Raw genomic sequence first — 25,356 nt, 5'->3', positions numbered from 1 at the left:
AACCAGAGAGAGAGAGAGAATGCAAGTGTACTGGCAACTCGGCAGCCGAAATCACTCAGCAAATCACTAGCAAACTGCAGGACATGGCTGACTACCTCAATACCTTCAACCTCCAAATCAACCCCCTAAAATCGGCACAAATAACTTATTCTCTAAAGGACAGCCCAACAACGTTGGAGCCTGTGCTTAACGGCTCCTCAGTTCCAAGTGTTCAAACACACAAAGATCTGAGTGTCGTCTTCGACTCCAAACTATCTTTCAACGATCACATAAACCTCATACAGTCGAGGCTGAATTCACTACGCTGGGTCGCCAAACAACAGCTGCTCCACATCACCGACCCACAACTGGTAAAAAGATACATCGTATCAATCCTTTACCCGACAATACTGTATGCTTCAGAGATATGGGCATCGGCCGCCGAATCCAACATTAAAAGAATATTCTCTGCCGAATTCTGGCTTCTAAAATGGGCCAACAGCAAACTCCACCTTCCCCCAGCTCTCAGATCAACGCAGTTAGCAGAAGCTCTTCACCTACGCAGGCTCCGGTCCTACATCGGAGAAAGAAGGCTGCTGTTCACCATCAAGATGGCCACCGGTAAAATTATAGAGCCGAACTTCTGGGATCACTGCTCTTGGCGCATTCCTCCCCCTTATCTCCGGTCTTCAGCACAGCTGCTAGCAAACCGTAACCGGCTAGTACTAACCGACAGATTCCTGCCAAAGCAAATGCTGCCCTCACTGCAAGCCATCGACGGGGACCTCCAAGAAGTGGTCAATAATAAAAAATACAGGAAGGGTATCCTCGTCGAACTGAAAATGTAAAACTGTGCTTTGTTAATAATCTGATTTATCTTTTTTCTCATGTGTATCTCTTTTGTAAATATGTTTTGTTAACCCCTGGCACCACCATGCCGTGATGGGACTAATTGTATGCCTATCATTGCTGCAATTAAAGATTCTATTCTATTCTATTATATTCTATTCTACTGTATATATGTTTTCTTTAATAAACCTTGTTATTGTTATTACATGTCTCGTTCTCACTGCCAATATTCTAATACACCCCAAGGAAACCAGTAGAAATAAGAAAAGAGTTATACGAGATTGCGTAACACTAAGTATCACTCAATTACAAATCATGACACAATCCATAGCTGTAGCAGCCAGGTGTAAGAAAAACCACTAGTTGCCAAGGGCTTGGATCTTGTCCTAACCAGACGAAACCACACTCCAGAAAGGGGGTGACACCTGAACCTTGCATATCTCAGCATGAGTTTTACATCATCAAACATGCTGTTTGGGAAGAAGTTTTGAAATAAAGCTTCCCGTGTTATTGAAGTTACTACTATGGCCATTTTTTCCCTCCTGTAGTAAACAATATACTATAATTGACGATGGCAATGTTGCTTCAGTGTTCCACTGGAATTCTGCATACTCTTTCTATAGCTGATAATATTTCGCTTTACTACCAGCAGTTCAATACAGTATTTAGTATTAGAAAAGGCCAGACCCTTTATTCCCTCATTGGTACCATTCAAGAAAACTGGAAACAAAGGATGGCCACCAGGACTGAATTTTCGGGAATAAAGCTTATGCTGTAGCAGTAGAGAAAAAAAAGAAAGAAAAGAAAAGGGGAAAAAAATTCTATAACAACCTGTAGCTTTGGACCCTTTCAAGAAGCTGTACTGTCTTTCTTAGAAAGTGGCTTCTAGACCTGAAAATACAAGCAAATTCCAAATGCAGCTCACCAGCGGTTTATACAACAAAGCTATAAACATCCTTCCTTGCCACTCATTTACACTTCATGGTAACCTTAATTTCTAATAGTATCATAACATTCAAGTTCCTCTCCTTACTTATGCCATTCTTCTCTACCCATTCCCCAATCACTCACCCTGAAAATTTATTTTTAGCATTTTAGCATTAGTAGAGGCATTTGATGCAAGAAAGCAAGCTTATGCAGCATCAGCCAAAAAAAAAAAAAAAAACCACTTCCACTTCACCCCTCTGTTCGTTCAAAATACCTGTCCAGCTGAGCCTTAAACTTATTTAGGCTATCAACCTCCACCACAAGGGATGGAAGTCTGTTCCCCCAACCAACCACCCGCTGGCTAAAGGCAAATTTCCGCACGTCTATCCTACATCTGTCTTTCCTTAATTTGAATTTATGCCCTCTCAGGTGATTATTCTGAGCTAGAGGAAGAATCCCATCAGCATTGAGCATGCTTAAACCATTCAAGGCTTTATACACCTCTATCAGATCACCTCGCTGGTGCCTAGTCTCCAGACACTGTAATTTGCAAAAATTAAGCCTTTCTTCGTAAGAGCACCCCTTTGTTCCATTCACTAATCTTGTTGCCCTTCTCTGTACTCGTTCCAGCAGCTCTACATCCTTCTTGAAATGAGGCCTCCAGACCTGTATACAGTACTCTAGGTGTGGCCTGACCATCACCTTATACAATGGAATAATCACCTCCTTATCCCTGCTGGAAAAATTCCTGTATATCATTGACAATACTCCATGAGCTACTCTTGCAGCCCGTCTGCACTGCTCAGAGAACTTCATATCTGCCTGCACAACCACCCCCAAGTCCCTTTCATTCTCTACCACTGTCAGTGTTGTACCACAGAGTTGATACGTTGCTCTGGGGTTGCTGTTTCCCATGTGTAGTACTTTACATTTGTCAATGTTAAACTTCATTTGCCACCTCTCAGCCCATCTGCTCAACCTTTCCAGATCCTGTTGCAGCAGCATAGTGTCAGTAGTGTCCTTGACAACCCTGCCAACCTTTGTATCGTCTGCAAACTTGGACATTAATCCCGATATACCATCATCAATATCATTTATAAATACAGAAAACAATAATGGACCCAACACTGAGCCCTGAGGGACTCCACTAATAACATTAGTCCACGATGAGCAGTGTCCATTGATTACCACTCTCTGTCTTCTCCCCCTCAACCACCCCTTTATCCATAGCAGCAATTTGCCTCCAATGTCACACTGCTCCAATTTGTGTAGCAGTCTTCCATGTGCAACAGTATCAAAAGCCTTTCTAAGATCCAAGTATATAATATCAAAGTTATTCCCTGCATCCAGTTCTTTTGTGACTGCATCACAGTATCCAATCAAGTTGGTCAGGCAAGACTTCCCCTTAACAAAACCATGCTGTGTCTGAGCTATAACTGAAGTCTTGTCTAAATGATCCTGCAGTGCTTCTTTAACCAGTGCCTCCATTAATTTTCCTGGAACAGAAGTTAAGCTCACAGGTCTATAATTACTTGTGTCAGCCTTTGATCCTCCTTTGTGAATTGGGGTCACATTTGCACATTTCCAGTCTATGGGTACCTCCCCTGAGTCCAAGGAAGCTCTCATAATTATGGCTAAGGGTTTGCTTACTTCCTTTGCTGCCTCCTTTAATATAACTGGATAGATCCCATCCACCCCGGGTGCCTTTCTTGTGTTTATCTTCAACAGTTTCTCCTCCACTTTACTCCCAGTTATTTCAAGATTCTGTAGCTTACTGCTAGAGTTGAATACACCTCTGGCATTCCCCTCGCTGAATAACTCCTCATGTGTGAATGTCGATGCAAAATATTCATTTAGTTTGTTAGCTACCTGAGCAGGATCATCAACACTTGACCCATCAATATCAAGTGGACCAATCTGATTCATCCCTTTCCTTCTAGAGGTTTACATAAGTAAAGAACTCTTTGCTGTTTTTCTTTGCATCCCTTGCCAAGGATTTTTGGTAATCTGCCTTCGCCTCTTAGTGAATAAGTTATTTTTGGATTGTTATTTTCTAAATGTAGAAAATAACAATATAATTTATATTGTTATAAATAACATTTGTTATTAATAACAATATAAATACAAATTGTGCTTCTCCAGCATAATATACAAATTATGCTGGAGAAGCACAATCATTTTTATCATTAATCACTTCTTGACCTTCATATCATCTGCAAATTTCAACATCATACCCTTTATTCCCTCACTGGTGTCATTCAAGAAAATCAGAAACAAAGAATGGCTCCCAGGACTGAATCTTCAAGAATCCCACTTAAAATTCCAATGACCTCTGAACATTAAACACTTATAATAAACCCCTGTGGAATAACCATTCCTCAGTTCACCTTAGGATAATGCCCATAACTCTAATATGCTCCAGTTTGTAGAGCAACCTCCTATGCAGAACTGGATTAAATTCTGAAATCTAGTATATGATGTAAAAATTGTTTCTTGCATCCACTGTGACCATTTTATACTAGTTCACCTGGATGTTGAACAAGATTTTTCATTTACAAAGCTAAACAGTGATCCATTTAGGATATTACACCTCTCAAGACAATCCTATAATGCATCCTTGATCACAGATAACCTAACCTCCATGTTACTTATCTTAATTCCCCTTTTTGGATTAACAAGTCATTGGCACTTTTCCAACCCAAGGATTACCCTGAAGTTTAATGATGACCTCACAATCAACCCTAATGGTTTTTGCAATTAGAGTTGATCACAAAGTCAAAGTACCATAGGTCTTATACACGTTCAAGCTCAGTAGTTTTTCTGTTGGGCTCTCCTCAGTAATAACAATATCACTTATTCTACAGTGTTCTAGTAGGATAAATGACATTAGATAAGTGACTGAAAACTGATGCAAAATATCTATTTGGCTCATCAGCCACAGTAGCTGCATTATCTATAACAGTCCTATTTCCACGGCACAAGAAGACCATTCTAGATTACTCTTTTCCTTTTTTTTTGTAGTTATAAAATATAAGGCTTCAAAAATTCAGCAGTCATCAGTCATAATATTGCAAGATTTATGAGGTTTCTACTATATAACAAAAACAACAAAATAATTTAAAAAAAAAAAAAATTTGTTCTAGTGCTGATAGTATTACTTACTTTAAATATGTGGGGTTTTTCAAACTGTTTTACATCAATACCATCCTCATCCAAAACTTTCTCATGCAACGAACAATCATCCTGAATTAAATACACAAGAATTAAGTTTAATATCAGTTATACAACTAGACTAGTATATAAGATCTTAACAATATATTAAATAATTAAAATACTTCTGTAAAATGTATAAATTATAAATGATGACATTGGTACATGAAGTGTTGTTAGTTGTACTCTTCACAAGTGTAAAAATATAAGACATGTTGCAATCCTATTTATATTGTAAAAACTTTACAAAACATAAGAAAATGAAGAAAATAACTGCAAAAGAACTACTAAACAACAGTTATAAACTTATTTATTCTATATTTAGTGGTTATTTTAATGGAGTTTTTAAAAAAGTTGGGTGAAAAGAAAAAGAAAAAAAAAAAGGTTTTTCAATGTTTGGAAAGAGTAGTAGAAGTAGTAGTAGAAGCTAATAAAGAAAGAGTATTAGTAATGGTGTTGAAGATTTAAACAAAGTAGGAAATGAAAATTACATTCATACAATATTTCAGGAAATTTTGGAGAGACAAGTAAACAATCATGATAAAAAAAGCTACTAGAATTTTGTGAAAATTTGTTTAGTTTGGAGTTTATTGGTTAATCAGCAACACAGGTTATAACGCAGCAACGACGGTAAATTAATAAAAACGGTAAATGAATAAAAACGGTAAAAAACAAAAAGCTATAATATATTACAGTGACCCAAGAAATTGGTCACTATGTGAAAATGTAAAAAGTAAAATCATCAGAAAAGTATAAATATATAATTATTAAAAGTATATATGGAATAACACAGTATATTTTAAATAAAACTAAACAAATTTATCAATTTTAAATAGTTAAAAACAGCCAATGTATGGCCACAGGTAGCAAGTATCTGACTGAGTCTATAGGGTTCAGTCAGACGATTAAAAGTGGTAAAAGACAGATGACGTTCATAGAATGGGCATTCAGTTAATATATATGTTGAATTGTTAAAAAGAAGTCACAGCTCTCATACACAGGACAGTCATCAGCCCTCAGCAAGAAAGAACATGTAAGACAAATATGTCCTATGTGGAGGCGAGCTAGAACAGCTTCCTGTCAACGATTCTTGCACAGAATACATTGACATGATTGGATTACAGGCTTAAACTGTATAGTTTGCTTGTGACCTGTCCATGATTGTTGCCACTGAGAATGTAATATATTAAGTATTAACATTAGCAAAGGTACATGATGCAAGAAAGCAAGCTTATATAGCATCAGCCAAAAAAAAAAAAACCCTTATTTCACCCATCCACTCGCTCCAAATGTTTATCAAGTTCTGCCTTGAATCTATTTAAGCTATCAACTTCTACAACAACAGATGGAAGTTTGTTCCGGCAATCAACCACCCGCTGGCTAAAGGCAAACTTCCACACATCTATCCTACAACCGCCTTTCCTCAATTTGAATTTATGCCCTCTCAGGCGATTATTCTGAGCAAGAGGAAGAATCCCATCAGCATTGAGCATGCCCAAACCATTCAAGGCTTTATACACCTCAATCAGATCACCTAACTTCCTTTTGAAGTTTTCTAATTTCAAAACTTAAGCCTTTCTTCGTAAGAGCAACCCTTTGTTCCATTCACTAATCTTGTTGTCCTTCTCTGTACTCGTTCCAACAACTCTACAGCCTTCCTAAAATGAGGCCTCCAGACCTGTATACAGTACTCAAAGTGAGGTCTGACAATTGCCTTATACAAGGGGATAATCACCTCCTTATCCCTGCTAGAAAAATTCCTGTATATCATTGACAAAACACCATGAGCTACTCTTGCAGACTGTCTGCACTGCTCAGAAAACTTCATATCTGCCTGCACAATTACCCCCAGGTCCTTTTCATTCTCTACCACTGTCAGTGTGGCACCACAGAGTTGATACGATAATATGGGATTACTGCTTCCATATGTAGTACTTTACATTTGCCGCATCTCAGCCCATCTGCTCAACTTTTCTAGATCCTGTTCCAGCAGTGTACAGTCATTATTGTCATTAACAACCCTGCCAACCTTCGCATTGTCTGCAAACTTGGACATTAAGCCTGATATACCATCATCAATATCATTTATAAATACAGAAAACAACAATGGACCCAATACTGAACCCTGAGGGACTCCACTAACAACATTAGTCCACGAAGAGCAGTGTCCACTGATTACCATTCTGTCTTCTCCCACTCAACCATCCCTTTATCCATAGCAACATGCGTCCAATGCCATGCCACAAAGCAGTCTACCATGTGCAACAGTACCAAAGGCTTTTCTAAGATCCAAATATATATCAAAGTTACTTTTTTGCATCCAGTTCCTTTGTGACTACATCATAGTATCCAATCAAATCAATTAGACAAGACTTCTCTTTAACAAACCCATGCTGTGTCTGAGCTATAACTGAAGTCTTGTCTAGATGATACTGCAATGCTTCTTTAACCAGTGCCTCCATTAATTTCCCTGGAACAGAAGTTAAACTAACAGGTCTGTAATTACCTGTGTCTCCCTTTGATCCTCCTTTGTGGATTGGGGTCACATTTTCACATCTCCAGTCCATGGTACCTTCCCTGAGTCCAGGGAAGCTCTCATAATTATGGCTAAGGAAAGGTCAGGGAATGACCACCGCATATCCCGGAGCAATATGGCCTTAGTTGCTAATGCTCCTAAAAACCAAATAAAAAAATAAATAAATAAAAAAACCACCATAGTCATCTTAACGAAAACAAAAACCCTTCCTTTTACCCTTGATGGTAGTTACCTCTTTGAATAAATCCTACTTCAGCACATTGTGATCACTGCCACCTAGTGGTTCCTTTATCTGCAGATTCTTGATGCATGAACAATCATTATGGATAATCAGATCAAGAGTATTACTCCCTCTAATTGCCTCCCGAACATGCTGCTGTAGAAAACAATCATCCAATAAATCCACAAAAGCCTTGCTAGTGTGTGAGTGACCAAAGCAGAAATTCCAGTTAATATCAGGGAAATTAAAATCACCCATTATAAGATACTATTTCTCTGCACAATTGCTCATTATACTCATCAGATTCATTAGGCCTATAACACACACGTACTCTCATTTTTCCTTTCCATTGACTCAACATTGCATTGCCCACCAACATCAATTGGATGCACTTCCTTAGATTTTATGTGTTTCTTAACTAACAGCATAACTCCTCCTCACTTCCTGTCTATCCTTTCTGTACAAATTGTTCTCCCCAAATTCCAGTTTTGCACTGCTTATGACTGTGTGACACCATGTCTCTGATATCCCAACAATATCTGCCTTTGATGTCTTGACTAGCACTTCAAGCTCATCGAATTTATTAACTATACTCCTAGCATTGGTGTACATGCAAGTATACATGCACCTGTTTCTACTCTTAGTTACCCTAACACAGCCCATGTATTTATTTGTTCCACTATGACTCCCAGCAGTCCTGGAAATTCCCATTGCCTTGCTTTCCAGGCTGCTGCTCAATTGCATTTCAATAGAAGTAGTGCAAGAATCACTTTTACCTCTGCCAGCGGCTACTGTTAAATCTATTAGTCCGTGTATTCCCCCAAGCTAGCAGTTTTCCGACCCACCTAACTCTGCCTTGATAGCACCAGCAAATATTCATGCACCCTTTCTATTTAAGTGTATCCCATCCCTGTAGAAGCAGTCTCTCCTGTTAACAAGCACAGACAAGGCTGAGAAAAATTCTGAGAAAAATTGCACAATCTCTCCAGGGCCGAATTGATCAACAATGCTCTCATCATATACTTAAAAGTTCGCTGGGCAGTGCAGATGGGCTGTCAGATCAGGTCACGGAGTCTTGTCAATGATATATATTAATGTTGCCAGCAGGGACAGGTAGGTGATTATCCCGTTGTACAAGGCAATGGTCAGGCCACACCTTGTACAGGTCTGGAGGCCTCATTTTAGGAAGGATGCAGAGTTGCTAGAACGAGTACAAAGAAGGGCAACAAGACTGGTGATGGGAACAAAGGGGTGCTCTTACCAAAAAAGGCATAAGTTTTGCAAATTGCAGTGCCTGGAGAGTAGGCATATGCAAGGTGATCTGATTGAGGTGTATAAGGTCTTGAATGGGTTGAGCAAGCTGAATGCTGATGGGATTCTTCCTCTTGCTCAGACTAAGAACCTGAGGACCACAAATTCAAATTGAGTCAAGACAATTGTAGAATAGATGTGCGGAAATTTGCCTTTAGCCAATGGGTAGTTGATTGGTGGAACAGACTTCCATCTTTTGTTGTCGAAGTTGATAGCCTAAATAAATTTAAGGCTGAGCTGGACAGGCATTTGGAACAAATGGAGGGGTGAAATGAGAGGTTTTTTTTTTTTTGGCTGATGCTGCATAAACTTGCTTTCTTGCATCATATGCCTCTACTAATGCTAATGCTAATATCTTCTTAGCTGAGGGAGTCTTTGGGTTCCAAGGCACTTGAACCCTCTTTTTCAGGTTCCTCGAGTATCTCTTTAAAGGAGGGCCTCTGTTCCCAACATAATTAGTGGTCTTTGTTTCTTTCCTCTATTTGCCTCTCTTGCATGAGTTGTGGGCCGCATACCACCTTTACAGCAGCTGAAAGCATCAGAACAGTCTCGATCCATACATCTGATGTCAGAATCAGATGCATTTGTCATTTTCAAAGGAAATACTAAAAATTCAGATTAATAGAAATATTCAGATAAGCAAGCATAAACTAGAACAGGTCACTAGGGCTGCTCAGAAGCAATAGAATGATGGTTCATACGTGTCCATAAGTCTTTAAGTAACAGGGCAAAGAACTGGGCTCAACTGTTTGCGGGAGGTACAGTGGGAGAAAGTCAACCAAGTGGTAGAGGGGAAAAAAGAAGTCCTATTGCCTGAATAGTTTTTGGTGGAGGGGTTTAGTTTCAGTGTCAGTTATATTTGGGCTGGAATGCACAGTTTAAAAGATGTACCTCTTCCATGTAAAGTCTCTGGACATGGGGGGGGGGGAGCACAACATGTTAATAACTCGAAAAATATACACTGTACAAGAATTCAATTGATAGGAGTGCATTCAGCACTCAAAATCACATCAGGCGAAACCCAGCCCCAGTCAAAACGATTTGATATGTGGTGAATGAAATAAATAGCTGGTCACTCTCACCAGCGTCAAGTCTGTGGCAGCCAGTACAGCCTGACCCACAGACGCCAACTAATTACATGCAAAAATCAAGCAGGAATCCAAGCACGCACACAAACCTACAGGAAGTCTTATGTTGCTGAGTTAAAAAACAGCATAGATGATCAGTTTAACAGCAAAAGCATATCACTTCCAATAGAAGCAGTGCAAGAAGCACTTTCACCTCTACCTGCGGCTCTAATTAATCTATTAGTCTGTGCATCCCCCAAACTAGCAGTTTACCAACCCATCTATCACTGCTTCATTAGCATTGGCAAATATTCTTGAACCACTTCTATTTAAGCATATCCCATCCATGTAAAAACAGTCTCCCCTGTTAACAAGCACAGACCATGGTGAGGAAAAGCTTACCCCATGAGCCATGCACAATCTCTCCAGGGCTGAATTGATTGACAAGGCTCCTCTGAACGTGTATTACCTCCTATTGTGCCTGAGCAGAATTGTAAATACTTTCAAATTCAATTCTAACTCGCAACTTTTACGCAAGATTATCTTGTATTTGTTAAGAATGTCCTCAGATCTCCTACTCTTAATATCATTAGTGCCAATATGTGTACAAGAATGTCATCTTTTGTGCCCTTAAAAGCTAACTAGTCTATAATAGCATCTACTTCTTCCCCTGGAAGACATACCATGGTCCTATTCCACCTATCCTTCTGCATGTATTATATTCCTGACCACAGAGGGTTTTCAAGAGTAATGTTATACATATTAACACCAAAGTGGCCTAACTGAATTAATATTTAATCCACTTAGGCAGCATGATTGTTAAAAACTTAATGAAGTTGATTAAAATGAGCACATATAAAATATCAAAGCTATACTGAACAAAAAAGGAAATATTCACCAGAAATAATATATTTTAATAGCAATATAACAAATTTTGCAATTGCAAACTTCAAGAAGCAAAAATGCAAGAATATATATATATATATATATACATTGTGCTGCCACTTTATTAGGTACACCCCTGCTGTGCACACAAATGGTTCGTCCCACAATGTTGTAAGTCAGATGACCAGTTGTGGATATAAATGCAGCGGAACAACCTATCAGTTAAGCGTACAAACCGTAGCAAGAATGGGGAAAAGGAGTGATCTAACGGACTTTGAACGTGGCATGGCAAGACGTGCTGAACAAAGCATCTCTGAAACGGCAGTTCTCCTGAACTTTTCACACACAACATTTCAAGGGTGTATCGAGAATGGTGCAACGAACAGAAAACATCCTCTCAACGGCACTCCTGTGCAAGAGAATCACTTGTGATGAGAGAGGTCAGAGGGGGATGGCTAAAATTGTGCAAGCAAACAGACGGGCCACAATGTTGCACATCACGTCAGAATACAACATTGGTGTGAAGAACTAAATATCGCAACGGACCACTAGTCGCACTTTGTCGCGAATGGGCTACAACAGCCGATGGCCACATCACGTACCTTTGTTATCAATGAAGAACAAGAGAGCACAGCTCCTGTGGGCACGGCAACACCAGCACTGGACTATCGAGAATTGAAAAACAGTTGCTTGGTTTGACGAGTTGAAGTTCCTGGTGCATCATGTTGATGGAAGGCTCAGAATTTGGAGAAAACAACATGAATCCATGGACCCATCATGTCTGACGACTACTGTGCAAGGTGGTGGGGCAGTGTTATGGTGTGGAGAATGTTTTCTTGGCATACGTTGGGTCCATTGATACCCACAGATTCACGTCTCAATGCCACATTGTACCTAGACATCATTGCTGACCAAGTGCATCTGTTCATGTTGGCAGTTAATCCTCAGTCAGATGGTTACTTCCAGCAGGATAATGTGCCAGTGCACAAAGCACGAATCACTATGGAATGGTTCCAGGAACATTTTGCTGCAGTGGCCCGCTCAGTCCCAGGATCTCAATCCCATTGAACATCTTTGCGATGAGCTGGAAAGGGCTGTTCGCTGCAGGCATACACCTATGTCGAATTTCAAGGAACTGCACGACACACTCATGTCTGCATGGTACTCCATTCCTGCACAATGTTTTTGGCATCTTGTTCAATCCATGCCTAGACGAATTCAGGCTGTTTTGAAGGCTAAACAAGGCACAACACGCTACTAGGCAGGTGTACCTAATAAAGTGGCAGCACAGGGCTATAGTTACTTGTGTTTATATATATATATACACAAGTAACTATAGCCCTGTTAGTTTAACTTGTGTTCTGGGGAAAATAATGGAATCACTGGTTAAAGAAGCATTGCAGGATCATCTAGACAAGACTGCAGTAATAGTTAAGACACAGCACGGGTTTGTTAAACGGAGGTCTTGTCTGACCAATTTGATTGGATACTATATGGTCACAAAGGAACTGAATGGTAAAAATAATTTTGATATCATATACAGCAATACCTCGCTTAGCACTGCTTCTAACAGCACGGGTTTCACTATAACATGGTTTTCAATTAAGTTTAAGTCAAAAAAGTTACTGTAAATATTAAAACTCATTCAATAGCCTAGACACGTACTCTATATATATATATATATATGTGCTGCGTTGTCGTAGCCTAGGTACGGTACATATATGCTGCGGTGCAAACTCTACTGTCTCATATGCACATGTGACAATAGCTCCCCTCAGGCAGTCAGCTGCAACATGCGACAGTGTTCAGTATTCTTAATTTCATCTTGTTTTCGAGAAGATGTGACAGCTTTTTAAACTTTTCATTTCACTTTTTTTTTTACCCCTTTAAATACGATCAAAAATATATCTGCATCTTGAATAGAAATCACTGCCAAACAACATGCATTCTTTTGGCAGCATGTTTTCCCCATTTGGTAAATGATTTCACTGGTTTTGAATCGCAAGTTCAGACAACTGCTGAAGACATTGTGAAGATCGGAAAAGACTGGATTCGAAACGTTGGACACTGTCAATGTATGTGACTGCAGTGACTCGCCTGCAAGTGACTTAGATGGTGCAACTGTCCTTGAAATTGATGAGCAAACTGCATATGAAGAAGAGGAAAAGAATTCTGAAGTGGCACCAAAACAGAAGATTGGAGAAAGTTTTTCGGAGAGTTGACATGGCCTGCGAGGTGATTATGAATGGAGATCTGCGAGGTGATTATGAATGGAGATCCGAATGTTGAACATAGCATCAAGATACAGCAAATTTTACAAGATGGAATTCGATGCTACAAAGACGCGAATGCCAAGAAAAAGAAGAGACGACTTCACCAGACTTCATTATTGAAATACCTAAATAAACAACCGCCTTTTTAAAACTTTTTTCTTGTCTCTCTTTTCATTAAAAAATTTTTGCAATATTTTTTATTTCAAATCTTTTAATTGGCTATCAAGTGCAAATTGTTTATAGATTTATTATAATTTGTTTATAGACTGTTTCTCTGGTATGCATTCAATTAAAACCCATTATAATTATACCTCAATCAGCACGGTTTCACATAACACGGAATAGTTTCAATACCAATTATCAGTGCTATGTGGGGTAATGCTGTACTTGGATTTCAGAAAAGCTTTTGATACTGTTGCACATGGAAGACTGCTATACAAATTGTTGTTTGTTTGTTTGTTATTTGATTTTTAGGAGCATTAGCAACTAAGGCCATATTGCTCCGGGAATATGCGGTGGTCATTCCCTGACCTTTCCGCATCCTCCGTATTGGGTGGTGATGGGCTCGAACCCCGGTCTAATCAAGAAGCGTGTGCTATGCACTGCTGCTCCTTCCCACCTGGCTACGGAGGCGCCGCTGTACAAATTGGAGAGATATGTCATTAAGGGTAAGTTGCTACAATGGATAAAAGTATGGTAGAGTGGGAGACAACAGAGAGTGGTAATCAATGGACACTGCCCTTCGTGGACAAATGTTATTAGTGGAGTTCCCCAGGGTTTGGTGTTTGGCCCATTGTTGTTTTGTATATTTTTCAATGATATTGATGAAGGTATATCAATTTTAATGTCCAAGTTTGCAGATGATACAAAGGTTGGCAGGGTTGTTAACGACAGTAAAGACAGTATGCTACTCCAAATGGATCTAGATAAGTTGGGCAAATGGGCTGAGAAGTGGCAACTGAAGTTTAACATTGACAAATGCAAAGTACTGCATATGGGTAGCAGTAACCGAAGAGAAACGTACCAACTGTGTGGTACTACAGGGAAGTGGAAAGTGAAAAATACCTGGGGGTAATTGTGCAGTCAAATATGAAGTTCGCTAAGCAGTGCAGATGGGCTGCCAGGGCAGGTCATGGAGTCTTGTCAATGATATGTAGGAATTTTGCTAGCAGGGACAGGGAGGTGATTATCCCATTATACAAGGCAATGGTCAGGCCACACCTAGAGTACTGTGTGCAGATCTGGAGGCCTCATTTTAGGATGTAGAGTTGCTAGAACGAGTACAGTCAGTCCTTGTATAGCACGATAGTTGTGTTCCTAGAAACCCTCGTGCAATGCAAAATCATGGAATATAAACAACAGGCCCTATGGGAAAAATAGGGTTATGTGCCGACCATCCAAGATTGAACACACATTTGTAACCAAAACATTACCAAACACAATAAATAATCGTAATAAAATAGTTACGTATTTTATTACGACTGATACGTAATAAAATATTGCTAATGCTTTTGCTTCTATCACAAGCAAATTTGTTCCTTGCTTGATTTTCTATCCAAACAGATGACAGCCGTTCCATCTTTGTGACTTGATCCAATAGATTTTAATTCCACTTTGAGTTGTTCCTGCTATGAAAGTTGTTTTTATTTTCTCTGCATTCTTTCTAATTCTCGTTGTTTCCTCATTTAAGCCTGCAGCACGTGCAATATCACATGGTCTTTCATTTCGCTCAAAGCGTTTTATATTTCCCGGTAAGGCCATAAGCCTTACGGGGGAAACCCTGATGGGCCGGAGGCCAGTGTGATTTTGGCCATAAATGCTAATATGAGGCCGCTACAAATTTTCCCAGGTAAAAATTTTTGACCCAGTCCGCCTCTGTGTATCGATATTGCTTTTCTTTTTCTCTCTGAATCTGTGGTGTCTTCACCAGGACGCTTCCTGTTCACACCTTTTAGGAATTTTACTCATTTTTAGGAAATAAAGCACAATTACAAAATGAGGAGGCACACTTGATACACATAAACAAAGCTGCACACATGTAGCAACTGAATAAACAACACTGTAAGGGCAGAGACACTATTAACACCTCACTAGCTCACATTTCTGAGGGTTACTACCATAAAACAATAAAAACAATTTCCAGTTGCGTTTCTGCTAGTGGAATCTGTTATAAACTGGTAGTAAACTCGATCTAATTGCATTTGTGATAATACCGTTAGCTGGAATTGTGTGGGTTTTTACGTTATTATGGTGAAATGTGTTTCCCCTTCATTGATATAAAAACAAATACCATATATATTTTCAGAATCTTCTCTTCATTCCTACGTTGCATTCAGTTGGGGTGATTCCGCGTTCGACTGCCGTTTCTTGTAAACACAAAGGCGAATCGTGCATAAGCGAATTCGTGTAGTATAAACACGTGTTATACGAGGACTGACTGTACAAAGAAGGGTAACAAGATTGGTAAAAGGAACAAAGGGGTGCTCTTACCAAGAAAGGCTTAAGTTCTGCAAATTGCAGCGTCTGGAGAGTAGGCACCTGTAAGGTGATCTGACTGAGGTGTATAAGGCCTTGAATGGCTTGAACAAGCTGAATGCTGATTGGATTCTTCCTCTTGCTCAGATTAAGAACCTGAGGGGGCACAGATTCAAATTGAGGAAAAACAGTTGTAGAATAGATGTGCGGAAATTTGCATTTAGCCAGCAGGTAGTTGATTGGTGGAACAGACTTCCATCTTTTGTTGTGGAAGTTGATAGCCTAAATATTTGTTGTGGAAGTTGATAGCCTAAATAAATTTAAGGCTAAGCAGGACAGCCATTTGGAACAAATGAAAGGGTGAAATGGGGGGAGTTTTTTTTTTTTTTTTTGGCTGATGCTGCATAAGCTTGCTTCCTTGCATTGTATGCCTCTACTAATGCTAATGCTAATATATAGCTTTTGTATATATCATTAGTGCCAATCATGTGCACTCCCAAACATTTCCTCGTTCATTTCACAAATATACGTTGTCTCAGGTCCAATCTCAATGATTTCCATTTCCACTTACAGTCTGCCAAAACCCCGCATACTTTTTCAAACAGAGGCCCAATTATCAGCTGATTCAACCACTGCTGATCTCAGTTGTCCTAATAATTTAATGTATAATTCTTTTCTTTTCAAAGGTGACACTTGTGCATATGTCTGCTCTGATATTCCTTGTCAGACTTAGTAATTTGGAATCTCCTCTTTTCAATCTTTTCTGGCTTAAAATTTCTCTACAACATTCTGTCAAATTCATCTGCTGCATCTATCATTCCCCTACTGCACTTATCGTTTGAAACTATTTTGACTTCCACTCTTTGAAACTTGACTTTCTCCAGTCCAACTTTCCTAGCAGTGAGTTAATTTTCCATGATGATTTTAATATTCACAACTCTGGCTGACTACCGTGTTCCAGACATATGGACCCAGCTGGTCAAGAAGCCAAGGCTTTTGCAATTACTAATAAACTCACACAGATTGTTCATTTATCTACCAGAATAAGCTTGATATTTTTCTAACAAATAACCCTTCTAAGTACCCGGTCAAGGTGAGTAATCCACTAGGCACTTCAGATCACAACTTGGTGACAGTGTCTATCTAGTTATATTAAAGGAGGTGGCAAAGGAAGTAAGCAAACCCTTAGCCATAATTATGAGAGCTTCCCTGGACTCAGGGGAGGCACCATGGACTGGAGATGTGCAAATGTGACCTCAATTCACAAAGGAGGATCAAAGGGCGACACAAGTAACTATAGACCTGTTAGTTTAACTTCTGTTCCGGGGAAATTCATGGAAGGACTGATTAAAGAAGCACTGCAGGCTCATCTAGACAAGACTTCAGTTATAGCTCAGACACAGCATGGTTCTGTTAAGGAGAAGTCATGTCTGGCCAATTTCATTGGATACTTTGATGTGGTGAACAAAGGAGCTGGCTGCAGGGAATAACTTTGATATCATATATTTGGATCTTAGAAAGGCTTTTGATACTGTTGCACATGGAAGAATGCTGCACAAATTGGAGCAGTGTGGCATAAGAGGCAATTTGCTGCTATGGATAAAGGGATGGTTGAGTGGGAGAAGATAAGAGTGGTAATCAACAGACACTGCTCTTCGTGGATAATGTTATTAGTGGAGTCCCTCAGGGTTCAGTGTTGGGTCCATTGTTATATTCTGTACTTATAAATGATATTGATGATGGTATATCAGGCTTAATGTCCAAGTTTGCAGATGATACGAAGGTTGGCAGGGTTGTTAAGGACACTAATGACAGTACACTGCTGCAACAGGAACTAGAAAGGTTAAGCAGATGGACTGAGAAGTGGCAAATGAAGTTTAATATTGACAATTTCAAGTACTATATATGGGAAGCAGTAACCCCAGAGTAACGTATAATCTGTGGTACTACACTGACAGTGGTGGAAAATGAAAAGGACCTGGGGTAATTGTGCAGGCAAATATGAAGTTTTCTGAGCAGCGCAGACAGTTTGCAAGAGTAGCTCATGGTGTCTTGTCAATGATATACAGGAATTTTTCTAGCAGGGATAAGGAGGTGATTATCCCCTTGTATAAGGCAATGGTCAGGCCACACCTTGAGTATTGTATACAGGAGGCCTCATTTTAAGAAGGATATAGAGCTGTTGGAATGAGTACAGAGAAGGGTAACAAGATTAGTGAATGGAATGAAGGGTTGCTCTTACGAATAAAGGCTCAAGTTTTGCAGATTACAGTGTCTGGAGACTAGGCACCTGCGAGGTGATCTGACTGAGGTGTAGAAAGCCTTGAATGGTTTCAGCATGCTCAATGCTAATGGGATTCTTCCTTTTGCTCAGAATAATCACCTGAGAGGGCATAAATCCAAATTGAGGAAAGACAGTTGTAGGATAGATGTGCAGAAGTTTGCCTTTAGTCAGCAGGTAGTTGATTGGTGGAACACATTTCCATCTTTTGTTGTGGAAGTTGATATCCTAAATAAATTTAAGGCTGAGCTGGACAGGTATTTGCAACGAATGGAGGGGTGAAGTGGGAGTGTTTTTTTTTTTTTTTTTTGGCTGATGCTGCATAAGTTTGCTTTTTTGCATTGTATGCCTCTATTAATTCTAATGCTAACAGAGGGCCCATCAAGCTCTCAGCTGCCCACATCAATGCCAGAGCTTGCACTTGAACACCAGACAACACAGTGGCAATCCCCAAGGCAGAATGTGCTGCTCCCAGAGAAACTAGTTGTTGTTGATGACTCTATTGTCAGGGAAACAGGAAATATATTGTGCAAAAAGGATAGGTGGAACAGGACCATGGTATGTCTGCCAGGGTCAACAGTTGATGACGTTGTAGAGGATATCATCTTTTAAGGGCACAAAAGGTGATATCATTGTACACGTTGGCACTAATGACATTAAGTGTAGGAGTTCTGCAGATTTACTAAGCAAGTACAGGTCAATGCTGAAAAAAAGTCATGAGTTAGGGTTGAAATTTAAAGTGTCTGCAATTCTGCCCAGACACGATTGTTTGTGCTTGTTAACAGGAGAGACTGCTTCTACAGGGATGGGATACACTTAAATAGAAGAGCTGCAAGAATATTTGCTGATGCTATCAAAGCAATGTTAGGTGGGCTGGAAAACAGCTAGCTTGGAGTGGGATTCACAGACTAAAATATTAAGAGTACTACTAGTAGTCACAGGCAGAAGTGCAAGTGATTTTTGCACTGCTTCTATTAGATTGGAGGGCAGGGTGTTGGTGTTTTCAGGGACTGGTGGGAGTCATCACGGAACAAATAAATATATGGGCTGTGTTAGGGTACCTAAGAATTGGTGCATGTATACTTGCTTTTTTTTTTTTTTTGGTAGTTGTTGGCACATCGGCTTCTGTGGCCATAATGCACCTCCCAAGGTTTTTGCAGTACTTTGATCCAAGCCTGAGGCGGGATTCGAACCCACAACCTTTGGGTTGCTAGGCAGGTACTTTACCCACCCGGCTAGCCCGGTCGGCATGTATACTTGCATGTACACCAATGCTAGGAGTATAGTAAATAAATTTGATGAATTTGAAGTGCTGATCAAAACATCAAAGGCAGATATTGTTGGGATATCAGAGACTTGATGTCACACTGATATAAGTATTGCAGAATTGGAAATTGGGGAGTACAATACAATATGTACAGAAAGGATAGGAAGGGAGGAAGAGTTATTCTGTTAGATAAGAAACACAAAATCTAAGGAAGTACATCCAGTTGACATAGATGGTCAATGCAATGTTGAGTCAGTTTGGTATGATGTAAGCATTGGGAAAGAAAAAAATGAGAGTAGGAGTGTGTTACATGTCATATGACTCTGATGAGTAACAACAAATAGCTGTACAGAGAAATTGAGTTGGCCAGTAAATCAGATTGTCTAATAATTCAGGATTTTAATTTCCCAGATATTGACTGGAACTTGTGGTTGGTCACTTGCACACTAGCAAGACTTTTGTGGATTTATTGGATTGTTTTCTACAGCAACACATTAGAGAGACAATGAGAGAGAGAGTAATACTCTTGATCTGGTTATCGGCATTGATTATTCATGCACTAAGAATCTGCAGACAAAGGAACCACTGGGTGGCAGTGATCACAGTGTACCGATGCAGGATTTACTTAAAAGATATTACTACCATCAGGGGTAAAGGGAAGGGTTTTTTGTTTCCCTAAAGGTAACTACAGTGGTCTTGGACAGTTTCTAAATTGTGCAGTGGGACCAACTGATGATGTTACCAGTAGCAAATTCTAAATGGGAAGCATTCATGGAAGTAATCGTGGAAGCTACAAGGCTTTTCATACCGATTAAGAAAGACTGTTCAAAGTTTAGGTCTAAATAGATGTTAGATGAACTAATGAGACTCGTGGAAAAGAAGAAAAATGCATGGAAGCATAAAAGTTATCAGGCAACACAGAAGCATATAACAGATATAAAATAATCTGTAATGAAGTCACAAAATAAGTTAGGCAAGCAAAGTCAGGTTACAAGAAATCTCTGGCAAAGGATGCTATAAAAAACAACAAGGACTAATTTAGTTATATAAACTTTAGAAGGAATGGGGTGAATCATATTGGTCACTTGATATCAATGGTCCGACTGTTGATGATTCTGCTTAGATAGCCGATAATTGGAATGAGTATTTTGCATTTACATTCACACGAGGAGTTATGAAGGGAGGGAAATGCCAGATGTTTATTAAACTGTAACAGGGTGCTTAATGATGATTTTGTAATAAATGAGATCAAAGCGAAGGAGAAATTGTTGAAGTTAAACATAAGAAAGGCACCTGAGGTGGGTGAGATCTATCCAGTTATATTAAAGGAGGAGGCAAAGGAAGTAAGCAAACCCTTAGCCATAATTATGAGAGCATCCTTGGACTCAGGGGAAGTCCCTCACAGACTGGAGATGTGCAAATGTATCCTCAATTCACAAAGGGGGAACTAAGGGTGACACGAGTAATTACAGACCAGTTAGTTTAACTTTTGTTTCAGGAAAAATAATGGAGTCTCTGGTAAAAGATGCATTGCAGGATCATATAGACAAGACCAGTAATAATTCAAACGCAGCATGGGTTTGTTAAGGGAAAGTCTTGTCTGACAAATTTGATTGGTTACTATGATGTGGTTACAAAGGAATTGGATGTAAAAAATAATTTTGATATCATATTCTTGGATTTCAGGAAAGCTTATGACAAGGTTCCGAATAGAAGACTAGACAAGGTTCCGAATGGAAGACTAGACAAGGTTCCGAATAGAAGACTATTGTACAAATTGGAGCAGTATGGTATTAAGTTGCTACAATGGATAAAAGGGTGGTTGAGTGGGAGAAGACAAAATGGTAATCAATGGATGCTGCTCTATGTGGACTGATATTATTAGTGGAGTCCCCCAAGGTATTGTGTTAGGCCCACTGTTGTTTTGTATATTAATAATGATATTGATGAAGGTATATCAGACTTAACATCGAAGTTCGCAGATGATATAAAGGTTGGCAGGGTTGTAAATGACAGTAATGGCAGTGTGCTACTGCAAGAGGGTCTAGAAAATTTGGGCAGGTGGGCTGAGAAGTGGCAACTGAAGTTTAACATTGACAAATGCAAAGTACTGCATATGGGTAGAAGTAACCCTAGAAAAAGGTACCAACTGTGTGCACTAAGAATTTGCAGACAAAGGAACCACTGGGTGGCAGTGATCACAATGTACAGATGTGGGAGTTACTTAAAAGATATTACTACCTCAGGGGTAAAGGGAAGGGTTTTGTTTCCCTACAGGTGACTACAGTGGTCATGTTATTGTTATTTATTTGTTTTTTTTTTTTTAGGAGCATTAGCAACTAAGGCCATATTGCTCCAGGATATGCGGTGGTCATTCCCTGACCTTTCCGCATCCTCCGTATTTGGTGGTGATAGGGCTCGAACCCCGGTCTAATCAAGAAGCGTGTGCTACACACTGCTGCTCCTTCCCACCTGGCTACGGAGGCACCACAGTGGTCATGGACAGCAGGACCAACTGATGATGTTACTAGTAGCAAATTCTAAATGGGAAGCATTCAAGAAAGTAATTGTGGAAGCTAGTAGGCTTTTCATACCGATTAGGAAAGACTGTTCGAGGTTTAGGCCTAAATGGATGTTAGATGAACTAATGAGACTCGTGGCAAAGAAAAGTGTACCAACTGTGTGGTACTAAACTTAGGGTGGTAGAAAATGAAAAAGACCTGGGAGTAATTGTGCAGTCAGATACGAAATTTTCTGAGCAGTGCAGACAAGCTGCCAGAGCAGGTCAGGGGTGTTGTCAAGGATATACAGAAATTTTGCTAATAGGGAAAAGGAGGTGATTATCCCTTTGTATAAGGTAATGGTCAAGCCACGTCTTGAATACTGCGTACAGGTCTGGATGCCTCAATTTAGGAAGGATGCAGAGTTGCATGAGTTAGTCCAGAGAAGGGCAACAAGATTGGTGGGGGGAATAAAAGTGGCCTCACCAAGAAAAGCCTTAAGTTCTGCAAATTATAGCATCTTGAGACTAGGCACCTATGAGGTGATGTGATTGAGGTGTATAAGGCCTTCAATGGGTTGAACAGGCCCACTTCTAATGGGATTCTTACTCTTGCTCAGATTACAAACCTGAGGAGGCATAAATTCAAATTGAGGAAAGACAGTTGTAGAATAGATGTGAGGAAATTGGCCTTTAGCTAGCGGGTAGTTGACTGCTGGAACAAATCTTCCACCTGTAGTTGCGGAAGTTGATAGCTTAAATAAATTCAAAGAGGAACTGTACAAACGTTTAGTGGAAATGATTGTGTGAATTTTTTTTTTTTTTTTTTTTTTAGCTGATGTTAACATAAGCTTGCTTTCTTGCAGCACATGCCTCTACTACTACTACTACCGTCAACTCCAGGGGTTCATATTGTGTTTTATTGGCGCATCAGCAACTGAGGCTATAATGCGGCCAGGGGTTCATATCTGCTGAGTATGGGCTTGAATGATGATATTCAGCTCCAGGGTCCTGAGCTGAATATCATCATTCTTCTCTTTCTTGGTGATTTCCTTTTACTTCTGACTGTTGTTTTTCTTTCTTTCTTTCTCTCTCTCTCTCTCTCTCTCTTTTACTCTGGGTAAATCAGAAATTTTTTTTTGGCTGGTGCAGCATACATCTCATGCTTCCTTCCACTATATGGCTAATAATAATAACTGTCTAGTTATTATTATTAGCCATAAGATCAGATCATATCTGATCAATGATCATCATTATGGATTCCATCAGTGTTGATCCACTTGTGATATTCTGGCTTATGTTACTTATCTATGGACAAATTCAACGGAAAAGTTTGTGAAACTCAAGCAGTTGCTCTTGACAGTTCAAAGGCTTTTGATTATGTTTGGCATAAAGGTTGTCTAAATAAGCTTCCATCTTATGGTTTGCCAACCATTTTTTGTAATTGGATATCCAGTTTTCTCTCTGACTGCTCACCGCAGGCAATGGTAATGGCTCACTGTCTTCTAACTCTCCACTAATGCTGGTGTTCTCCAAGGTTCAGTTCTTTCTCCCACTTTTTCTCTTGCATGTTAACAACCTTCTTTAACTGACCGGAAATGCTATTCATAATTTGGCTGATGATAGCACATTGAATTCCACCATCCAGTTTGAGAAACCTTCCCTGCTCAAACAGCCTCAACTTCTCGAATATCCACTACCAGTTCCTTAAATGCTGATCGCTAGCAGAGCAAAGATAACTCAGTTGATTTCATTCCTTCTAAAACTCATTCCTGTCTTATATCTCACAAAAAGGATTGTTCTGCTAATATGCTTATCTTCGATGACACTTAGATTTCTAGACAAGATCATATATCTCTGTTAGGGATTACTCTGACTTCTAATCTCTTTCTTTTGGCATAAGAACATCACAAATATTGCTTCCTCTGCATCTAAAAAAACTGGGTTTTCTCCTTCAAGCTCAACATTAGTTTTCTTTCAAACAGCTGTTCGCTCTGTACAGATCGCAAATCTGCCCTACCGTAAAATACTGTTTCCTTATCACGGGTGGTGCCCCCAAAACTTCTTTCAGGCTTCTGTATTCCATTCAAGAGAGCAGTTAGGTTAATTAATGACCCATTTCTAACAAAGTCTCTCTACTCTGTCTCATAGACATTCTGTTTTGGCTGCATGCCGTTTCCATAGATACTTCCATGGGCACTGTTCTTCTGAATTGGCTTCTATAATTCTCTCTCTCTTTTAAACCAGTCTGAATATGTGCTGCAACCAGTCAGCATCCTTTTACTATCCAACTTCAACCTCAAGCCCACTTTTCTTCTTCCTCATTTATTCCTGCAACTTCCATTTTTTTGGACAACCTCCCTTCATACATATTTCCTGAAAATTATAATCTACAGAAATTCAAGTCTAATGTCAACAAGTATCTTCTTTCATCTTCTCAACCTTCAGCCCATGCATAGTATTAAGTAGTATTAGGTTCTAATATCTCTTTGTGTTTGGGATTTTCATAAAAAAAAAAAAAAAAAAAAAAAATATATATATATATATATATATATATATATATATATATAGGGTGTCTCAAAAATATTAGTACAAACATCTAGGGGAGGTAGGTAACATCTAAAGGAATGTGAATCGCATAGGAACCCATAACCGGAAACATCACTGTAAGTCGGTACACGGCGCTGATCATCAGTTCGCGAGAGGGAAAATTTCTGGTTTACTCATTCAAGCAGTAGTCGCCACACGAAGAGCATGCATCGATATACGAACTGTGAGCTGGCAGACACACACCTAGCATATGGATAAGCAGAGGGCAATGGACGAGCCGCTCAACGAATTTATGGAGAATGCTTCCCAGACAGACATGTACCGGACCACCGTTTGTTTGCGTGTGTGCATCAAAATTTGTGCAATTGTGGGTCATTTAGAGGTAACAGGAGTAGTGCGGGCAGACCACGTTCGACGCGAACTTCTGCCATGGAAGAAAGTGTGTTGAATGCCATCCAGAATAATCCTACTACCAGCACACGTGCCACTGCCTCTGCCTTAGGAGTGTCTCGTTGCAGTGTACAGCATGTCTGGCACGACGATTCCTTACACTCCTTTCATCTCCAAAGGGTTCAGTTACTGCTACCCCAAGATCATCCTGCACGTGTGGCTTTTGCGCAGTGGTTTCTCCAAGAAAGTGTTCAAGACTTAATTTTCCAGCCTATGTTTTGTTCACAGATGAGGCTTATTTCACTCAGGAAGGCTTATTCAATCAGCACAATGCTCGTGTGTGGGCTCACGACAACCCACACGGTGTGCGCCCCCATGCAGCACAACATCGCTTCGCAATAAATGTGTGGGCAGGTATGGTCAGTGACTGCTTAGTCGGCCCATACCTGTTACCATCCCACATGAATTCCGCTAAATATCGGATCTTTCTTGAACAAGTTCTACCAGGGTTACTTGACGATGTTCCAGCAAATGTGAGATGCAACATTTGGTTTCAACATGACGGGGCGCCTGCCCATTATGGAAGGTGTGTTCGTGACCATTTGAACAGGCGTTTTGGGCATCGATGGATTGGCT

General features: G+C 39.8%; 1 protein-coding gene across 1 annotated transcript in view; it reads right to left on the bottom strand.

The window, feature by feature from the left end:
* LOC150080289 (N-chimaerin-like) overlaps positions 1-25,356 on the bottom strand; it is a 147,344-nt gene that overhangs the window by 68,330 nt on the left and 53,658 nt on the right. Inside the window, exon 5 of the mRNA XM_090380679.1 lies at positions 4,918-4,998. Coding sequence (XP_090236805.1) covers positions 4,918-4,998 — 81 coding nt within the window. The remainder of the gene's footprint in view (positions 1-4,917; positions 4,999-25,356) is intronic.

Source organism: Mastigoproctus giganteus, chromosome 9 (assembly GCF_048544385.1).
Source record: "Mastigoproctus giganteus isolate SK-2022 chromosome 9, ASM4854438v1, whole genome shotgun sequence".
Classification (NCBI taxonomy): Eukaryota; Metazoa; Arthropoda; class Arachnida; order Uropygi; family Thelyphonidae; genus Mastigoproctus; species Mastigoproctus giganteus.
This window is presented reverse-complemented; position numbering and strand designations above follow the sequence as displayed.